The sequence below is a fragment of the Anolis carolinensis genome, chromosome 1 (assembly GCF_035594765.1).
Source record: "Anolis carolinensis isolate JA03-04 chromosome 1, rAnoCar3.1.pri, whole genome shotgun sequence".
Classification (NCBI taxonomy): domain Eukaryota; kingdom Metazoa; phylum Chordata; class Lepidosauria; order Squamata; family Dactyloidae; genus Anolis; species Anolis carolinensis.
Genome location: NC_085841.1, coordinates 301,795,902 through 301,818,397, shown reverse-complemented (window position 1 = coordinate 301,818,397; position 22,496 = coordinate 301,795,902). Strand labels below are relative to the sequence as shown.

Genomic DNA, 22,496 nt, shown 5'->3' with positions numbered 1-22,496 from the left:
CTGCATCAATAGTGTAGAATTAATGCAGTTTGTCATCAGTTTAACTGCCACGGCTCAATGCTATTGAAACACAGAGGTAGTACTTTTACAGGGTCTTTAGTTTACTCTTCCAGTGCTGGTGCCTCACCAAACTACACAACCCACGATTCCATAGCACTGAGCCATGGCAGTAAAAATGGTGAGAAACTGCATTAATTCAACAGTGTAGATACACCCTTGAAATAACCATACATTTTTTTGAAATTTAACTAGAACTACACCATATTTTAGATAAGTTCCTCAAGGAAGGAACATGTTCAGGCTCCTTAAAACATCAAACAAATGGGGTTGTAGTTGTCAGCAGTGTAACTGTTAGTGAAGCTTTTTTCTGGCTTGCTTTTTATCCCATGCATACAACTAGAGTCCTTTTACATCTTATGACTTATCACCAGCCCCCGGTGGTGCAGGTTAAACCCTAGTGCTGGCAGGATTGCTGACTTGAAGGTTGGGTTGCTGACCTGAAAGTTGCTGATGCGAATCCAACCTAGGCAGAGCGCAGATGAGCTCCCTCTATCAGTTCCAGCTCCATGAGGGGACATGAGAGAAGCCTTCCACAAGGATGGTAAAAACATCAAAACATCTGGGTGTCCCTTGGGCAATGTCCTTGCAATCTTCTCACACCAGAAGCGATTTGCAGTTTCTCAAGTCGCTCCTGACACACATATACAGCCCCATTTTTTCTAGTTCTTGTACCTGAGCATACCACTGTGAGAACCATAGCCTGCAATTTTGAAAGTAACTGGCACATTTTTGAGTTATCCATGTTGGTAAAACGTGAAGGAAGGTCCACTGTAAATGATTCCTGAGCTGTGTATTTGATTCCCAAACCTAAGACATTTTCTGATGAGGAATAGCTTTTCTACAACCGAACTCACTACATTAATCAATCAAAATTAACAAAGATAATTAGAGAGATAAAGACATTTATAAAAACAAGTTAATAGTTACAACACAACTGTAAAAGCAGGAAAACATTTCATGGTAGAGAAGTCAGTCTGAATCTGTAGTGTAGAAAGTGCGTTTCTCTCCTACGCTGTGGTAGGGAACAGAGTCATCTTGAATATTTTACAAGGAGACAGGACACCAAATAGCATGGGTTATACTTGGCTTGCTGCTAGGGAGAAGCCTGAAATAATATCCTGGGATCAAGGACATCAAAATGAGGCCCAGAGAGCAAGTCCCAGTTGAGAAATGTGTCCAAGAATTTCAGTGGAAAAGTCTCTTGGGTGAATTTGTTTTCCACATGCCTCTTCCAATAGAAGGCTGCTGCTTCCAGAGCTCTTTATGTCTTCAGGTATCTCCAAATGGTTAGCTGGTCCAAAGTCTGGTCTTCAATTTTAACAGACCCGGCACCATAAAGAAACAGGTTATTAAGATGTTTCATAACTGTGTTGGTTGCTGATATTAACTCCATCTATAATGGAATCTAATTGCTAAAAGAATCGAAGTCCCTTATACAGGACAGCTCATTTCGCTGCATGGTGCCAGCTACATGAAACAAATCTCAAGGCCACAAGCATGTTATTCCCCATTGCTCTGAAGCTGGGAGGGGGTCTGGTAAACCTGCAAAGGATACTGTGACAACAAATGAAGGGAATGTGATCAATAACCTCAAGGAGCTATGATACTATCTGGTTTGAATTCAAATAAGGTGATGGCAAGGCATGCAATGTATCGCACAGGACCCAGTGAGTAATTAAAAAAAACAAAACAAAAAAACAAAGAACAGTACAAATCCACAGCAATGAGGGACCAAGCATACCAGAAAAGTAAAAAGTGGAATATCCACAAAGGAGAGTTCTTTCAGTCTCACTTAGGGTGCAGAATGCAGTTTGACACCACTTTGAGCTATGGCTCAATGCTGTAGACTCTTTGGAATTGTAGTTTTACAGTCTTTAGCTTTCTCTGTTAGAGTATAGGTGCCTTTAACTACAACTCCCAGGATTCCCATAACATTGAGCCATAACAGTTAAAGTGGTGTCAAACTGTATCAATTCTACATTGTAGATGCACCTTGAGTCCCAGCAATGAATTACTTTACAAAGATCACTTCAAAGGACCTGTGTTCAATGCATGTGACAAAATGTCTTACAATAAAAAGAGGAAGGTCAAGACTATAATGAACTTGAAAGTTTTCCAAAACAAAGCACTGCTTCTAAAACTTACAAGACATAGGAAGGAGTGTGTTGTGGTTTGTGCCTTTAAAAAGTCCATTTTTTTCAACAACTTACAGCTTTGTGAACTGTATAAACTATACAAATGAAGCACATACATGTGATCACTCACGTTGCATAACTTATTCAGTTTTCACAAATCAGGGTAGACAAAAAGCTATTTAGGGCATTGACACTGTCTTCAGATTAAACAAAATTCAGCACTCATTTAGATTTCCTATTAAGCAAGTATTTTCCTTTATAAAGGCTAGTCACCTGCTTTTGGAGAGAAAAAAAGTTGATTTTTTAAGTAAGCAATTTTAAAAAAATATTAGATTTTGTTCTCCTGCAGAATTGCAACACATAGCCCTTCCTATGGGAAAATAATGTCCAGAAAGTATTTTTCTCAGGAACATACTTGATCTTTGCAACAGAAACTATGCAGTGGAAGAGCTGTACTGGTCTTTTAGATCTAACAAGCTGTTCCAGCCATTCCTACCATCCACAATGGACATAGGACAGGTGTCATTGCCCTGCATCAAATTGGCCATTGCTGTTACTGTACTGTCCCTTTATATACATCGACACATGCTATCCTTAGACTAACCACACATATTTATTGATATATCCCTCTGATGCATTATGCTCTTGCATTTTACTCAAATGCTAGGAGACTGTGTTCTGGAGTGTTTAATAGGTGTGGCCCGTGGAACTATGGTGAGCAAGCACCACAAAGAATTTTGCATGGTTCATCACATCTCTGATACCTCAACAAAGACGAGAGAACACTAAGAAAGAGGTACTCTAAATGGTGCGACAAAAAAAGTGCATCTGAGGTAACTGGAATTCAAAGTATTATCCCAAGCCTTTTGTGAGCTGATTCCAAGCGTCTCTTGGGAGAACCAGGGATTTTATCTCCAACATTTCTTTTCCCTATTGATGAAGCGTCCTGAGCAGGAGTTCAAAAGTTGACGTATTGCAGCTAACTGTTACACATCCACACATATAACGGATAATGTTGTTAGTCAGTGTTCTAATACTTCTGGAAGAAATTCTTCTCAGCCAACGCAGCAGCCACTCCAAAACATGGTTTTTGCCTTGTTAATTTCCCATTTCATGCTGTAAAGAAATGAAAGAATCCATACATCAATGTCTTCATTCCCATAGAAAATGAGATAAGATCCTAGAAGCACAAACTGACTTCCAGAGAAATCATAGAATCGTAGAGTTGGAAGAGACCTCATGGGCCATCCAGTCCAACCCCCTGCAAGAAGCAAGAAAATGGCACTTCTTATTCAGAAAGACTGCAGTAATTGACAGATCCACTTTGAACTCCCAATCCAGCATGCAAACAACAATTAGCATATGTTTCTTATGATATTCTTTTAAACATCAAAGACACACTAAATTCATAACAGAAGAACAATGGTTTTGCCAACATGGTCCACTTTTGCTCAGGGGCATGGTTCACTTGTACCTACCAACCTCCAGCTGACAATTAATGGCATAATGCCAACAACTATTATCGGTATTCATGAAGTGCCTGAAGCAGTAGCTTTAAAAGAACAATCTCAGCTGCCAACTTGCTATCCAAATTGGGCAAGACAGCAAGGAAAGAAGGGGAGGCGCAGAGGAGTAGAAGGAAAGGTGTTTCAAGATGTCATATTGAACATTTGCAAGGAAGATAGTGAGTGGTAGGAGATGAGCTCTGTAATCTATTTAGCCAAAAGGAGTGTACTGGCAGACTGGATACCAGGAGAAAAAAAGGAAGGAGAGAGGAGAAAAAAAAATACTGGAATTGAAACTCCCAATTGTGCATGTTTTTTTAAGGACCAATTAGGTCCTTAAAAATGGCTTTATATGCAAGTCAATGCATTTCTATGAGCCAACTTCACACGGATACAGAGAAGCTCTAAAATGTAATGAAGTCCATCTGCACTGCTTTGAACTGCTTGGAGGAAGGATAGCGATAAATGTATAAAATTATTTTAGGTGAAGAGAGTATGAAAATTAAGCTGGTGGGATAGAATGTAATATTTTCTCTTTACAAAGGGAACCATGAAGAGCAATTTTCAACAAGTTAATTCTAAGATGAAAGAAGAGAGTGAGGAGGGAAATGCGCTGGCCTCTGTTACTAGGAAGCTAAGTTCAAACTTGACAAATTAGAACTTTCAAATAAAAGGAACAACGTTATTCAGGGCTTTTGTGTATAAACTATTAGTTTATATTTTGTGTTTATTAAACCAAATTGCAAACCACATACAATAAATATGAAAAAGTAGCAAAGAAAATCTATTTTGGCATCATGCTGGTCTTGGAATAAGAAAAGAAGAGGGAGGTATAGCTCCATCATGCCTATACCCAGAAACAGATGAAAGGTGGACTTAATTCCACCCCAACTACCACTGCCCTAGCTTCAGAGAGAGAGAAAGAAAATGGCATTGCTCCATCACACCTAGGTATGGCATCCTGCTTTAAAAGAGTTTTAAGAGAGAAAAAGCAGGATATTATTATTATTGTTAGGCAAATGAAAGCCCCCCCCTTCCATTCCAACTGCCATGGCCCTGGCCACACTTTATACCACATTTGATGGCAATGGGAGGGATTAATGGAAATCTCATGTTTAGTGATTGTGGATGCAGAACCAGAACCTTACAAACACTCTTCCTCACCAATTTTAATTTCTCCCATAGGAACAATATATCACTCCATAAAAGTTAGCTCTCGGGTGTTACTACTTAGAGCAGGAGACCAGAACAAATGATTTCGAGACTGCCCAAAACAGACAATAGTCTTTCTGTGTTTTGGGAATCATGAGAGCTGCCCCAGGATACAAAGAACAGGACTGCTGCTCTCATTCTACAGGTGTAATGGTGATGGAATGGTACTCTCAGAAGATAAATTTGAACATCTTTATTGGTTATTCATGTGGATTCCAATTCCAAGTCTATGCTAGATACTTACATGCACAAGCTCCTGCCGTGGATTCTCTGCAAATTGTGAAGCCACCACCTTTGCTCGTTTGTACAATTCTTCTTTGTATTCCTGTACGACATCATGCTTCCGTTTTGGAGATGTCTGGCCACAATGAGTCTGCCTGGATGCTGCAAAAAAGGTTTCCAAAATATTGTAACTATAACATTCCTCAAGAGCAGAGGTGAGCAACTGATTGGCAGCGAGGTGACAATTCTCTCCTCCTTCCCCAAATTCCCTGCAGGCTGCACCCCTCAGCATGCCAAAATAGCTCCATTTTAATTCAGAGTACCTTTCAACATGGCAACAGAACTTCATGTCACCATCTTGAGAGTTTCTCTGAGAAAATCAGCTTTGTTTGCAGGCTTGTGCATGTGTGTGTGTTTCCACCTTTTTCGCACACTGGGAGAGCTGTGTGTGGAGGTTCTAGGTAACAATTGCTGGAAAGTCCTGGCATTATTTTCTTTAGAAAGGAAGATTTACGGAACTTGCAGTAAGCTTCCAGGGCTGTGCAAGACCTTCAGGTTTGATGTTCCCCACTCCTGCACACTGTTATCTAGGGATCCAAGTACAAAAGGTACAGGGGTCAATTGAATGGGAAATGGCATAAAAAAGAGAGGAATTTTACTGTTATGACTTTATGTCAGATTTTAGCATTGATATTTCACCCTTGAGTTCTTAGCAAGCATTTTAAATATGTCAGCTAATTTCAGCTTCTCTGTTTAAACATCCTCTTATGCCATCTGGAGGACCACTGTGTACGGCAGAGCATAGGAAATATTCACTGACCTGCATGAAATAACAAAACCTCTAGAAAAAGAGTCTGAAGCAATTCTAGTGGAGAAGAGCTAAAACTGAACTCTGCCACTTCCTTTTCTTGCAGAAACTAATCTTATGTATTTGGTTCTCCAACTGAAAGGATCACATAATTTACAGAAATCACCAGCTTACCTGTACCGATGCAGTTTCCGTGGCTCGAAGAAGTATCTGCAACTGGGTTGCTGAGGTCTTCCATGCAGGAAGGGACAGATGCCAATAAACCTAAAGAACATATAAGGTCCCAATTTAGATTATCGAAAGCTTTCTCCATGTCAATAGCGAGGAGTGCCAACTCATCTTTGTTTGAAAATTCATAATATTCAATTATATCAATGATTTCTCTAAATTGGGATTTTTTAAAATTTTTAATGATTGAATTGGACATGGGCTATAAATTCATAAATGCGATCAATCAAATTTATGATAAACAGGAAGCAAAAATTAAAATAAATTCAGAGGAATCAAATTATTTCAAAATATGCAAAGGTACCAGACAAGGTTGCCCGTTGTCTCCTCTGCTATTCATTTTCTCACTAGAGATTCTCCTAAATAATATTAGAGAGGACCCCAAATTGAAAGGTGTAAAAATAAAAAAATACAATTACAAGTTTCGGGCTTTTGCTGATGATCTGATTTGTGTGATAGATGACCCAATAAACACAATACATTACTGGCTCGCCAAAATAAGAGACTTTGGGGAAACTTCAGGATTGAGGCTAAACATGGATAAGACTATGATATTACCCAAAAACATGACAAAAAAAGACAAGAAGAACTAACAAAAGTCTCAGGGATTCAGGTGAAGAAGAAAATAAAATACCTAGGTATATCAATAACAGCGAATAACACACAACTACTAGAAAATAATTATGACCCTCTTTGGAAAGAAATAAAGAAAGACTTAGAGAGATGGAAATACGCTAAATTATCACTTCTAGGAAGAATCTCGGCAATAAAAATGACAGTCTTGCCCAAGTTTATATTTTTATTTCAAAATATCCCGATTATTAGAAATGTACAAAAATTCAAAACTTGGAACAAAGAACTAAGTAAGTTTATCTGGATGGGAAAAAAGCCGAGAATCAAAAGAATCTATCTTATAGATGAGAAGAAAAGAGGAGGACTGGATCTTCCAGACCTCCAAACCTATCACAATGCGTGCGGCCTTGCTTGGGTGAAAGATTGGTCCACATTGGGGAATGCCAAAATCTTAGCACTAGAAGGAATAGATTTAAGGGCAGGATGGCATGCATACCTGTGGTATGACCAAAAACTAAAAGAAAAAAAATTTGGCAACCACTTTGTGCGATCTTCACTATTAAAAATTTGGGATAAGTATAAAAAGAAATTATATTTGAAAACCCCAGGATGGATTTCCCCTTTGGAAGCATGTCAGAGGAGAGAAACAGGAGGAGATACTTGGCCGAGATATAAGGATATCTTAACTAAAGAAAATGGGACTTATATTATGAAAAGCCTGGAAGAGATTAATCACAAATTTCGCAATGTGGGATGGTACCAATACATACAACTTAAAGAGTATTATAATAAAGACAAAAAATTGGGATTCGAGGAGAAAGAAAAATTTTGGGATAGGGTGATGAAAGCAGAAAGAAAATATATATCCATAATATATAAAAAATTAATTGAATGGGAGACTGAAACGGTACCAATAAAGGATAGTATGATAAAATGGGCCAAAAACTTGGGTAAAAAAATCTATTTAGAGGAATGGGAAAGGGCCTGGAACTCCAGATTAAAAATTACATATGCAATAGAATTGAAAGAAAATTGGATTAAGATGTTCTATCGCTGGTATTTGACCCCTCAAAATTAGCAAATTATTATAAAAAAAATTTCAAATAAATGTTGGAAATGTGAAGATCAAGTAGGAACGTTCTATCACTGCTGGTGGACTTGCAAAAAAGCTAAAAACTATTGGAAGGAGATCCACCAGGCAATACAAAAGATGTTGCAGATTAAAATAAATCTAGACCCAAAATACTTTCTCCTGGGGATGTTTAATATACAAAACGATAGAAATAAAGAGATTCTTTTTAATTACCTCACCACGGCGGCTAGAATAATATATGCCAAATATTGGAAAAAGAAGGAAATCCCCGAATTAAGTTCCTGGCTAACAAAGATTTTGGAAATAATGAATATGGACAAATTGACATACCTCCTAAAAAATAACTATGGAATTCCAAGAAAGCAAACAAATTGGGATCCGGTTAAAAACTTTTTAATAGAAATGCAAATGAAGGTACTAATTTAATCTATATAGAAGGTTTGTAGATACAAAGTGAAGGTAAAGAAGATGCCGTCACCTAGCTGAAGGAAGAAGTAAAAATGACCAAGAAGAAGATTAACAAACTTTACTAAATAACTGTGTATGAGATGAAAAAAATATATATATAATAAAAACTTCCTTCTTTTTTCTTTTTTCTCTCTTTCTTAATATAATTCTTTATTTCATTTTTTTCACTTATTACTTTTATTTTTGTTATTACTATTTTTATTACTATTACTTTTTATTTTATTTTTTATTATTATTTTGTTTCCTGAAGTCAATTCTCTATCCTTCACCTCTTTCCTTGGAAACTATTGTTCTCACACTTTCACTGTAAGCTCTTTAATTTAAAAGCTAATAAAAATTTATATATATATATATATATATATATATATATATATATATAAAGAACATATAAGGTAAGCATATCCATTAAAAGAACTGATATGCTGAGATGATTTCTGATGTATAAAATTAGTACATTTCATTGAGCTAACATTACTGCTACAATTCTGAAGACAAAAGCTTTATCTCCACCTTTCTTTGTCCTAACAGTCAAGCAGTTCAAGGGCCTGCAAGAAGTAATGACACTTACTGTGGGCAAGTAGCCATTTCTGCCTTGTACAAACTGAGTGGCATTGGAATACATTAGCTTCTTTAATACAAAACCAAAGTATGTTGCCACTGCTAGTACTTACAAAGGCCTCTGTAGCGTGATAGCTGCTGGTAAATCTGCTTCATGCGCTCAATATTCAATCGGCTGGTTTCTGCATGGTTCACCATAGGTTTGGGATAGTCTACCCCGATGATACATTTTGCTGCCTTCTGCACTGATTCAGGAGCATTCCAGGGCTCATAGATATAGCGTGAGGGAAAGCCTTTCAGCTTGGGTAGATATCGTCTGCAGTGCAAGTTGAGAAACATTTTTAACACTAAAAACAATGTTTGTATCCTGTCTGCTGCCCCAATTATGTACAGAAATGAGCCTGCACTCTGTTTAAAAAGCATTGTGATCTGTTCTTCGGTTGGAACAGGCTTATAATTTAAAAATAACAACACAAAAGGGGGAGGAAAAGATGAGCTAGTAAGAGGAAAAACACCCACAGGCACCAATAATGTTAAAAATTAGCTCTTATAATTGGCAACTGGACTAAAACCTCTTCAGGTAAAGAGCTGCTAAAGGCAACTAGTCTATAATAAACAGAGAAGATGGAAGAATGCTCTTTCCGCCACTTCCTTCCCTGCAGCCTGATGGAACTGATTGGCCTGGGTTGACAAAACTGGCAATGTTCTGTGACAGAACTAGCCAATGTGCTCACCGGACATAGTCGCCACTGGGATCTGTCCTCCTCCCAAAGCCAACAGGGCAATAGCAGTGGAAGAATTGTTGGAAGAAAGCACTGCACGAAAGCCACATCCAGCTGCCCGAATTCACACTGAAATCTGCATCCAGTAATAGCTCATCAAAAACCTGTTGCAAATAAAAAAAAGGGGGCATAATGAGAAAAGTCCTTCAAGGTAGACCTTAATGGAAGAGGTCAGAGGTAATACTAAGTTGTTCATGCAAATTCTGATGAATAGGTCAAGAATGTAGCATGAGATCACAGGCCTGTCTTACTTGTCTTGTAAGTAAATTTTATGTAAACCACCTTTTCATTTCGGTTGAAGAACAAGGTAAAAATGCCTAAAGCAATCCAAAATGTTATGGGTCAAGAATCATGACCCAAGCTTTGGAAAATGATTTGTTATTTATTGCCTTCAAGTAGACTTCAATGTAATATGTACTTGTGGAATGATATACCTCCAGGCTTTCCTGTTATCAACAACCCTGTTCAGATCTCCAAAACATGCCCCAGCTTCCTTGAGTCTACCCACCTGTAATATGGTCTTCTATTTTTTTCTTACTGCTTTTCACCTAACAAAGCCTTATTGTATTTTCTAATGAGCCATGTGTTTTCATATGTGTAAAGTACAATTGTGAGACATTCCCTTTCCATGCTGGCTCTGCAATTTCAAATCTTGGAGTCTTAACAGTCACCCTATCCTGGCTAATTATATGTGGACCTGTGGCTATGCTGTTGTGATGGGCTTGCTGTGGTTAGTGTGACCGGTCCTCTATTAAATTTAGTATGTATAGAGACAGCAAACAAGCAAGTGGAAGTTTATTAAACACATGTAATTAATATATTAACCCTTGAACACTCAACGGGTTCCTCCTTCCTAAACCCACATGCAGTTGTTACCCCTGTGACTGTGCTGTCTCTATACCATATGTTCCTTATCTCTCCCAAATCAAACCCCTATCAAAAACCCTGTCTATCACAAAGCCAAGCTCTGTCTTTGTTAGATTGCTTTTCTTTGCAGCTGCACTATGTTCACAAACATGCCCTGAGCCGTGATTGTCTTCAATCCAGGCTTGCCCAGCTCATCTCATATGAGTTTAGCTCTTCTAGGGAAAGTTCAGGCTTGATTTGCTCCCATACCCATTCATTTGTCTTTCTACCAACCCATGATATCTGTAGAAAACTTATCCAGCATTACATTTCAAATCAATTAATTTATTTTGTCACAGCTATCTTCAATGTTCAGCTTTCACAACCATAAATAGAAATTGGAAACAAAATGGCAAGGACAGTCCTGACCTTTGTATTCAATATCACATCTTCCAAATGGAACATTTTTTCTATCTATCATAATTGCTCTTCCAAGACCTAATCTTTTCCTGGTTTATTTATTTACCCTATTTATATCCCGCTTTTCTCTATCCCAAAGGGGACTCAAGGCTGCTTACATATGGCAATTATTCAATGCCTTAAAAACACATACAAAATATAAGCTAAAATAAATTGAATTAAAAATTAATACATATTAAGCATTAAAATTACATTCAATATTAAAATCACATCCATCCAGAAATTGTAGTCTAAGGCTGTTCTGTAGTCATTACAGATATTCCAGATCTATTACTGCACTGTGCTGTTCTCCGAAGGCTTGATCCCAGAGCCAGGTTCTTACTTTCTTTCTGAAGGTTATGTGGGCGGGGGCTGATGTAATGTCGTTAGGGAGGGAGTTCCACAGTCAAGGAGTCACCACTGAGAAGACCCTGTATTTCATCCCCACAACCTGGGCTTGCAAAATGGGCGGGACCAACAGCAGGGCCTCCCCGGATCTTAATCTTCGAGGTGGTTCATAAAGATATGTTCGAACAGGTAAGCTGGCCCGGAATCGTTGAGGGCTTTATAGGCTAAAGCCAGCATTTTGAATTGTACTCAGTAGCAGACTGGCAGCCAGTGGAGCTGGCACAACAGGGGAGTTGTGTTGGTTTCACCTAGTGTTTTTTCCAGTTTCTCTGATTTATGACAGAACTAAAGTAGAGAAAGCCTTTACTACTTCAATGTCTTCACTGTCTACTTTAAAGTTATGTAAACCTTCTATGGTATTTTTTTTCTTTCTTAATGCTCAATTATAATGCTGCTTTTACACTTCCTTCCTTGACTTTTTTCAATAACTGTTCAGTCTACAAGTACGGAAAATGATATAGATATGTTATCCAAGCCAACAACATATATTTTGGGATCAGAATCTTACCCCACTAACTGTGGTCAGAATCTCACCCACAACACACATCTGAACTTAACTCACTGCCAAGTTCACACTAAAGTCTTCCTGTTTTCAACGTACAACATGGCCTCTGCCTGCCATGACTCACCCTCACTCCAGACTCCCAGCTGATCCACAGGTCTCCTCTAGTCAGAAAGCATGCGACAGCATGTCGGGCCAGATGATGAATCCAGCCTTCCTGCCTCAACTGTGTCATTATTGCATCGATCCAGGGGAATCCTGTCTTGCCCTCTGCCCACTTTGCCAAGGCTTCAGGATTTCTGTCCCATGGGATCTGAATGCAAATTGGGTTTCCTTCCATGCGGTCAAATTTGGGGTTGTTTGTGGCAGCCGTATAAAAAAATTCTCTCCAGAGTAACTGGCCGTAGAGGGAGAGTGGTGGAGTGCTATTCCGCTTCACCTACAGAAGACAAAAATAGACTAAGTTGCTTACAAAGAAATAAGACTGTTTGAAAACTCTTTTGCATATCAGTGGACAAACTGCATCTTGAGTTGAGGCTACAATCACAACTGCCTATTTAGGAAACTAACTGAATTTGATCATCTCTTCAGAAAACATTTATTTAAGAGGCCTAGTCAGCATGTCTTACTGAGAAAAATATGGTTGTTGCCAAGTGGTTCTTTACCAAAAATAGGTATGTGGGGTCAGAATATTTGCTTTAACTCTTCAGATTTTAGTAAATGACTCTCAAGACATTTCATTTCTTTGAAATCTGTACTATATATGTGTGTGTGTGTGTGTGTGTGTGTGTGTATAAATAACGGTACTTCTAAACAGTCAAGAGGAAAATAGTTACTAGCTTTTAAGATGGAAAGGAGTGTGGTTTGTTTAGTCACTCCTGCATGCAGTGGCAGTGACTGAGCGTCATGCACTAGTGCAGTACTCCATTTCCGATAAGCTAAAATTGTAAAGAACCCCAGATTTCCAAAAGGTCAGACCTAACATGTGTGCACTATGCAAATGGCACAGAACTCAGGTATGTTTCTGGGCCCAATTTGATGTCCTGATCTTCTGCATTAAAATCTTGTATAGGTATTCAACAGTTCTGCTGTGAGAAGTCTTGTAATATGAAATGAGCCAAATATCCACCAAAGAGGGCCTTTTCAGGAATAGCATCCCTTATTATCTTCTCGGCACAAGACAAAAACTTTTTTTATTTTCCTGAGTTATTGGATGTATTTTTTACCTTACTGATTATTTTATGCTGCTTTTATTAATTTGTGACTTTAAATTTTCTATTTCAGTTTCATTCTTTTGGCAATTTGCCCTAGGAATGTAACTTAAAAGGCACACAAACCTATGATAAATAAATACATATATGTGGAGATATATGCAGGAGATTTCCAACATGCAGACAATTACAATGTAAAGAATCCACCAACACACTGTAAATTGCTATCACAATATCATATGTTAGAGATGTGATGGCATTTAAACTCTAGACAGAAGCTTGTTTCAGTTCTTACTTTTTTGTATAATTCCCAGAGCCGATAGTAGAATAGACGACAGGATAAGCAACCAAACCGAAGATAGGGACTGAGCCCTGTTGGACTGGCCAGCAAGGAATTGGCATTCATTCGTGGTCGTTCATAGTTTGCAACCCAAGCCTTGAAGGCAGAAGTGAAAGGGAAGAATACAAAAAAAGGTAAACATGATAAAAGGTAGTGTGAAACAAATGCTACTTGCTGCTGTCACCAAATTCACTAGTTAAGGATAGCTTAAAATACTTGGGGATGAAAAAAATAGGGAGATATTACAGCTATCCAATTCTGGAAACTCAGACCTCATGCTTCATTCAATTTAGTAACAATGGACACAGTTACTTAAATTGAATGAAATAACAGTGTCTGCTTCTAATGCAACCCAGTGATGTGTTATCAAACATGGTAAGATACATGAGTCAGATATTTCAGAACAGAGATGAAAAGGCTTGATTGGTTTTTGTCTATTAGCCTGCCAGAATCCTAAGTATATGAAAGCTTGGTGTTAATTCCCCTTGTCCCCATTTTAGTACATTTCACTACCTTTATGGATGGTTAATATACATGTAAACACATACATACATATATAACCATAGAATCACAAGAGTTGGAAGAGACCACAAGGGACATTTAGTTCAACCTCCTGCAATACAGGACATTCAGAAGTTGTTATGAGCATTCAAGTTGATTCTGGCTTATGGAAACCCTCTCACAGGTTTTTCATGGGAAGATTTAGACATGCCATGGCTTTTCTCTAAGTCTGAGAAGTGAAATTTGCATGAGGTGATCTAATGAAGTGATTCTCAAACTGTGCTCCTTCAGATGTTTTGGACTTCAGCTCCCACAATTCCTAACAGCTGGTAATCTGGATGGGATTTCTGGGGGCTAAAGTCCAAAATAACTGGAGGAGCACAGTTTGAGAAACACTGATCTAATGGATTTGATTTAGTGGAGATTCAAACCCTCATCGCAGACCACTATACCATACTGGCTCTCAGTATGTAACTTGTACCAGTTATTAGTATATCTTGATGAAGTATACATTATTTTATTTATATCCTGCCTTTCTGCCAGTATGAGACCCAAAGTAGCATATCTATTCATGCCAGGTGCATAACTTTATCTTTATCCAGTTAGTATTCAATGCTTAATCAAAATTAATATTTGCTATCTTTAATACATACTTAACATTTCAATAAGAACCAGCATGGTGCAGTGGTTTGAGACCCAGACTACAACTATGGAGACCAAGGTTTGAATCCCCACTTGGCCATGAACACCCACTTGATAATATGATGCAAGTCAAACTGTCTTAGCTTCAGAGGAAGGCAGCACTAACCCCTTATGAACGAATCCTGCCAAAAACAAAAACAAACCCACACCTGTTAAAGGTGTTATCTTAGGGATGTGCCAAGTCAGAAATGACTTGAAGGTACACAAAAACCAGAATATTTAAATATTTAAAATACAGCAATAATAATAATAATAATAATAATAATAATAATAATGGCAAATGAAGTCTGTCTGCATATACAGAAGGAGCCCTCCTCAACTAAGGGGTTTGATCCATAATTCCCACATGCTGTAACAGACATTATGACAGTTTTAGTCCATAACATCTGCAGGGCATGAGATTGGCAGAAGCTGCAGATGTGTAAAAACAAACCAGAGCTGCTGACTCAGGTAATAGCATGAAATATGAAAGAAGAATGAAGACTAGCACTGGACTATGCTATTCCTCAGGATATTTTAAGTTCACTAATAAATATTTATATCCAACAAATGTAGGGCAGTTCAGTAGGCAGCATAATTTAAAGAATGTGAGACTGCAAAGACTGCTTTTCCCCAAGGGTGATTTGGCTGCATAAATTATACAAGGTTACCTTTCTTTCCAGATGCTTATCCAGGCGAGTGAGTGCTTCCGTCTCTCCTCCTAGCCAAACAGCAGGGGCAAGACTCTCAGTGGGGAAACCTAAGGGAACGAGGGGGAAGATTAATCTACAACTCTGGCAACAAATCTATCTTCCCCAGTTTCAACTGAATCTTTTGTTGCATCCCCTGCTATTCACGCTCTGGACTGCTCAACATGAAATTCCTATCTGGAACCAGCAGGGGGCAGATCTGAACCAAGACTTACGCCTCCTGGCAGGAAATGCCAACAAAAAGCTTCTCATTCTCCTGCAAGAATGATGTGACTTAAAACCAAGGCCATAGCCAGAAAAAAAATTCTGGGGAGGGAAGGTTTGAAACTTTTTTTTAGTCAATCATGAAGAGTAGTTCCATAATGCAAAATAATTTAGAAATCAGGGTCCATCAATAAACTTCAGTAGACACTCAGAGCAGATAAACTTCAGTGGACACTCATGGGGATTTGATTAACCAGTTAAAATTCATGAGTACCCCCCCCCCCCCCCGCTAAAGCCCCTGCTTAAAACACTGTTATTAAATGGGATTGGATGGCAGAAATTAATAGGAAACCAGCCATATAATTCCAGAGAGTTAACCTAGTGGATCAAAGAGGGGTGCTCTCCCTTTCTTCAAGTCTATGACAGACCCATCAGCCTTATCTAGTATGTAAGTGGTTTACTATCTTACCTCTGTCTACCAGGAATGAAGCAATACCCATAATATGTTAGGATCAAGATTACCTCAAGTTAGCTGCTATGCCAGAGATAGGTGCACTTATTTGTGCCCATTGGCTATCACTGTTCCTTTCTTGCCTAGAAACGTGCCAGTGACTGGCACTGGTCCAGTGCTATAAGGGGACTAGAATAGAGTCTGAATCCTGATCAAGAGAATGTGGGAAACATTTACAGTAGAGTCTGCTCTACGCATTTGCTGGGGTTAGAGCCATGGCACCCCGTGAATGTGGAAAAGCTGTTCAGAAAGTGCTTATCAAAAAGACCTAAGAATCTCTAGGTTCTACAGCATAACTCTACGGCCAACATTCACCAAAAGATGACCACAGAATCACACTAGAGGACCTAGAGTTTCTTAGAGAAAACTTTGAAATCAAATCTGCTAATAATCAAATCCAGAAAAATCAGACCTGCAAATGTGGAGGGCTGACTGTCATTGCCTTTCACTACACACTGAGTCGGTGCTACTTTTTCCAAACAGTATCTGTTTTCACATTCTTTTTAATAGTTTCAGCCTCCAAAAATTAAGGAAAGCCCATGTGGATTAGACCAAAGCCCACCTAGTTTAGCATGTTGCTCCCATGTGACCAGCCACATGTCTATGTAAAGCACACAAGCAGAATATGAGGGTAATCATAATTGTTATTGTTTCACCATGACTAGTACTGTGAAGTATGCCACCTCTAAAGATAACAGCCATGATTGACATGATCATCAAGATAACCCTTAAAAGCAGATTAAAGCTAAATTGGTGGCCATCCCCACATATTGTGGAAACAAATTCTCTAGTTACGATGTGTTATCTGAAGCAATTCCTGACTCTTTCATCTTTTAATTTCATTGGATATAGTTCCGTGTACTTCTGTCATATCCTCCTGTTATGTACTTTTTAGTCTAAACTACTAAACTCCAAAATGATTTTAGTTACTTTTTCCTGTGTTATTTTAAATCTTATTACATTCTCTTTTCAGCTGTTATGACAATAAAGAAGACAACAGCTCAGGGACAGAACAGAAATAAAATTGGGGTGAATACTGAGATGGGATATAAAAGTTGAAATTCCAAGAATTGAATTTTACTCAAAATGTTCAAATTGTTAAATTAATATTACTTGTGGGTAGGTATTAATCTTAAATATATTTGTTTATATTTAGCAGAAGTTGAAGCAACTAGTAGAAGTACATTGTAATATTTTGACAGATGCCTTGGCCTTGGGGTGGGGGAGAAATCAATTGTTTTAAATGTCTTTTATATACTGTTGTATTTTTAAAGGGGAGGAGATATGAGGTAGAGAGAGCTGTGGGGAGGAAGAACTTGGAGATTGTTTTACTGTTATTTTGGTTCTTTTATTTTAGTGTCTGTGTTTTTTGTTTTTAATTGTGGGTTTAAATTGTATCCTTTTGAAAATTCAATAAAAATGTGGCTAAAAATGAAATGTTTTTGTTTACTTATGCAAGACATGTCTGACTCTGACTGAGTTGCTTCATTTTACATGTGCAGATTGTTAGTTATGAAACCAAATGCATGTTTAAACATGTGGGACTGCTGTTCTTTTTGGTGGCATAGGAACATATCCTTATTCTTTCCATGTTCTTCCCAAGCCCTTCAATCAAATATTATGTTAAAGAAGATATACCAACACATCTACTTTGTGAACTGAGATATACCTGCTGATTTTTACAATTGTGGTATTTGATCTGGTTTTCAACAGGTCTGTGAGTTTCATTAACCACATGTGGTTTGGAAACTGCAATTCATTTAAAAAAAATAGCAGTTAAAACTGTAAACTGGGACTCAACATTGCAAGCCCTTTGCCAGAGCTATATCGATTCTTGATGGGGGTCTGGTTCACTCCTGGACTCAAACCAAAGTGCTGATTTTGACTCTGAACAACCTTCATGGCTTTGGAACAGTATCTGCCTGTCTATATACTAAAATCTTCAACACAGGGCCTCTTCTGACAATGTTCTCTGTTCTAAATTATTAATGATCTGTTATGAGGGGGAGGGTCTTCTTAGCAGCAATGATTCAAATGTGGAAGGTTCTTCCTACAGGGATAGTTTGGCATCATTAGGACACCAGGGGAATATTTTCTAAAATCTCCCCAGAATTTCATATCAGGTATTTTAGTCTGATTGTATTTTCTTTATATATTGCTACTTTCAGTACATTTTTCTATTTGGCTCAATGGCTTCATTGTGCTTTTATATTCTTATTGTTAAGCTATCCTGAAACTTAGCTTGAAAGGTAGGATAAAAAATACCTTGAACTGTACCTAATCAAATTCTGCTTTCGTTAGCTCATGAAAAAGCAATTCCAAGGTGCTCAGTTTTTAAAAGGGCAACTTACTATCTCAACTGTAATTATCCTTATCTTACTATCTAAAATAATTGTAATGATCTGGCACAGGATATAGTAGAGACAGCTAAATCAGCTCATTTTCTCAAGACCAAGATGCACTGATAATCTGAAGGCTGCTTATAAACTGCAGCCAGGTCAGGACAGGTAAGAAGAATACTGCAGCTAATCTTGGAAGCATTCCAAGACCACAGAAAGCAAGTGCCGCTTGCACACAGTTCAGCAACATACCCAGCTCTTCCAGAGAAGGAACACCATATGTTTCATCATGATTGTCTTGGATCTCCGTCTTGCACATCTCCATTTGCTGATGCGTTATGGAGGCAACTGGCTTCTTGGGCAAGTCCATGCGACTAATGATGGTCTGGAATCGCTTGTAGGTGAGAGGAGGTTTGTGTCCATTCAGCTCAATTATCCTGGAAGAGCAGGAAGAGGCCATTAAAGATCAGACTGGCTCCCACGGAAGGTGGGGAGGAAACCACATTGTCAAACGTGTATTAGGACGAGCAGTTACTTCACAGGTTCACGTGAGAGAAAAGAAATACAGAAGACACAAAACAACACTTGCTCTCTCATTTATTTCTTAACAGAGCGGAATTGCTATCCATGATATTCTTTAGCAAATCCATACCCCCAAACGTCACTGTTACAAATTATTCCACATTTAAATCATCCCATTGTTTTTATGTGTTTCAAATTTTTAGAATTACATTATTTTACTGTTTTGAAATTTTAATTCTTTAAATTTATTTTCTGTAATCTGTCCAGAAATATCTAATGATTTTTGGCCATGACACAAACATTTAATATATAAATCATTCTCTCCCTCCCCTCTCTCTATAGTTTTTCTGTAGTGTTTGTTTTGCTGTCTGTGTCCCTATTCAGAAGATTTCACCTCACTTTCTGTCCCTGTGATAATTGGATTTTGAAAAATTTGGCTTGTTGTGGAAACAAGGATTGGTGATAAAGTTTCAGTGAAGACACCTTTTCCCCATGATTACTCTTTCAGGTGTGAATTTCCCTTCCAAAATGAAGACTTTTCTCGTTTCCTGATGTCTCACCCCGTCTGTAACTATGAGTCATTTGTAAGTCAGATGTTTGTAACGCAGAAACTACCTGTACCAGCCTCTGAAGAAAAACTGCATCTTTTCATCCCAGTAACATTATTTTAAAGTGCTATCTGCTAAAGGCTATCTCTATGCCATACTAATACATTTTTTTCCTTTGCGTCCATTGATTCAACCGTCCAGGTCTTGAAAACATTCAATAATAAATAAATCCAACAATCAAACCTTGATTTTTACATTTTATTTAAGGGAGACCATTTTACCACACAACAGTATATTATAGGAATTCAACATCTACAGGTTTTGGTGTCAAGTGGTGGTCATGGAACAAAACCCCAGTGGATACCAAGAGCCCATTGCTCTACCTATGTATTTAACCTCACTGTGGAGGGCTCAAGGGCCATTTTTCACCATCCTCAGACATACCACAAATCTATTAATTAAAAGAAAGCAAAATTGTACTGTTTCACCTGACAGGTAGATAAATGCCTCCATCAAGAGAAGCTCCCTGGATGTACTAAGAATCTCCCTCTTTCTACATTATAGTCCAACACATACAGGAAGAAATTCTTTCACTGCATCCTTCCAGCTATACACAATGGCTTCGAACATGAAATAACAAAATCTAAAGAACAAGAAGAGCAAGGACAAATAGTATATGCCTGTTTCTACAAAAGCTTCATCTCAAAACTCTGTGCAGATAGCTGAAAACATGGGTAATAACAAACCCTATATTACAATTAAACTTGGGCTGGAGGCATATCATAAAATTACATTGAAGGACTTAGAGAGGCTCACAAACACTTCTGGGGAGGATGTTTTTTGGAGCGTCAGCAAGTAAAACTGTGAATTTGTACTTCTGTGGAGGCAGTGCAATTTTGCTGCCATGGGAACTGTGTTCAAGCCTTCAACTTGACAACTCTTTAGCTCTCACTCAGGCTGAGAAACATGATATCGTAAGCTAATAGCCCAACTGTTGCCAAGAGGATTCCTCAAGAGTTCAGGCAGTTTTAACCATAACAGCAGTAGTGTGTGAAAAAGAGGGAGCTGCAGGTGTGGTTAGAATGCCCAAGCAATGTGAGGAGTTGCATTACTAAAATGGTTTCCTGTGTGGTTAAGGAATCTGTATGAGTTGTCTCTGGGTGACAACTGGGGAAATAATATAATGAAAGGTTTAATCTTAGGTGACCTTGCACAGTGTCAAATGCAGTGCGTTATGTTTTGTAGGAAAGCAGAATGGTTTCTGCTGGATATTAATGTTTTAGGCATTCAGGACGGTCTTAGATCCAGGTGCCAACCACTTTAAAAAGCAAGCAATTTTGCATTTATTTTATTCATTGCTGTAGTTTGAAAGGAAATTGTTTGCATAAGACCTTGAAGCTGTGATCTTTTTCCCTGCTGAAGCCTCCAAAACACAAGACAAAAACAAATCCCTTGAACTCTTCCCTCATGCCAGAAAGGGAAGAGTTAAAGAGAAGTAGGCAGAGCCAAGTTAGTAGCTTATGTAAAGCTGAAGTAACCAAATCAGCTTCCTCCTTAGCTTGTGCGCCAACAGTTATAGAAGCTAGCAACCACGTCCTCCCAGTGAACAGCTTATGCAAAAGGGATGGGCTGTCAGTTCCACAGTTTCAGCAAAAGCCATGTGCCTGTCCTTTCCCTACAGGCTGCACGTGTAATGGGGAGGAGCTCCACGCCATCACGTCTCTGGTGAGAGAGGCTCACGTGTCGTGCCTCTGTGAGCTAGTTTCCCAAGGAGGCACAGCAGCTATGAAACAGGGTGGTTCTGTACCAAGCAGTGCTTCTGCCTCTACAATTTAAGCACCAAACTAAAACTCCAGTACTAAGAAATGCATTGCAAAGGACCCTCCCCCACAATGCTCCACAGGAACCATGCAGTTTAGAAAATCAGATGGATGATCTGAAACTGTCTGGATCAAAGAAAAAGGGTCATACGGGAAGGCACACTGCTTAGCTGTCAAAGAACCATGGGAGAGGTCCGTTCACATTCCACAAATACAATGCTATGATCCAGTTCAACTGGCATGGAAACATCTTGTGGAAGTGTTGGATTCGTAGTTTGGTGAGGTACTAGAACTCTCTGGCAGAGAATTATAAAAACCCTTCCCCAAACTGCAAATAAAAAAATTCCATAGAATGTTGACATGGCTGTTAAAGTGGAAAACAATACTATAATTTATAGTGTACATGAGCACTTAGTCTTCGATATACAGTCAACCCTCTGTATTAACCGATTGTGCACCCATGAATTCAACCATCTAGTAAAAGGTAATGGTTTTTTTCCCTGACATTAAGTCCAGTTTTGTCCAACTCTGTGGGTTGGTGCTCATCTCTATTTATAAGCCGAAGAGCCGGCGTTGTCCATAGACACCTCCAAGGTCATGTGGCCAGCATGACTGCATGGAGCACCGTTACAATCTATGTTCAACCATTTACGGCTTGAAAATACCCCCCTCCCACATTGCAAAAAGCAAACTTTGGTTTTGTCATTTTAAATAAGGGACAACGCTTTGCTATACAATTGTATACAAATGGGATTTGAGCTTCCACACACTTTGCCATCCATGTGGAGTCCCAGAGCTAAACCCTAGCAGATACCAAGGGCCTGTATACAAGATGAATTCTGCTATCCAGCTATCCTCAACAGGAGACCTAGGGCAAGCCTTATCTACAGCTCTATACAATACCATCCCAAATTCACAAAACAGCAATACCTTTATTGGGCCAGCCAAAAATGCACAAAATATATCATGCAAGATTTGAAGCTCCACTAAGAACAGGGGCAGGAATGGTCTTTGCGTCATCTATTTTGCTAGTATGAAAGAGACAAGAATAGCAGAGTGTTTTTTTAATGTAGTAGTCCTTTTAAAATAGGAAATTTAGAGTAAAGCACTTCAGAGATGGGCAATAAATGGGTTTTCAATCATAGAATCCTAGAGCTGGAAGAGACCCCAAGGGTCATCTAGTCCAACCCCCTGCCATGTAGGAAAACACAATCAATGCATCCCCGATAGGTGGCCATCTAGCCTCTGTT

General features: G+C 38.6%; 1 protein-coding gene across 1 annotated transcript in view; it reads right to left on the bottom strand.

Annotated features, from left to right (window-relative positions):
- Positions 1 to 945: 945 nt before the first annotated feature.
- Positions 946 to 22,496, bottom strand: part of cry2 (cryptochrome circadian regulator 2) — a 45,628-nt gene continuing 24,077 nt past the window's right edge. Inside the window, exons 4-12 of the mRNA XM_003214641.4 lie at positions 18,609 to 18,793; positions 15,264 to 15,352; positions 13,366 to 13,506; positions 11,987 to 12,298; positions 9,597 to 9,748; positions 8,976 to 9,178; positions 6,117 to 6,206; positions 5,157 to 5,296; positions 946 to 3,311 (exon numbers count right to left, since the gene is read on the bottom strand). Of these exons, the coding sequence (XP_003214689.1) occupies positions 3,294 to 3,311; positions 5,157 to 5,296; positions 6,117 to 6,206; positions 8,976 to 9,178; positions 9,597 to 9,748; positions 11,987 to 12,298; positions 13,366 to 13,506; positions 15,264 to 15,352; positions 18,609 to 18,793 (1,330 nt within the window). The 3' untranslated portion in view covers positions 946 to 3,293. The remainder of the gene's footprint in view (positions 3,312 to 5,156; positions 5,297 to 6,116; positions 6,207 to 8,975; positions 9,179 to 9,596; positions 9,749 to 11,986; positions 12,299 to 13,365; positions 13,507 to 15,263; positions 15,353 to 18,608; positions 18,794 to 22,496) is intronic.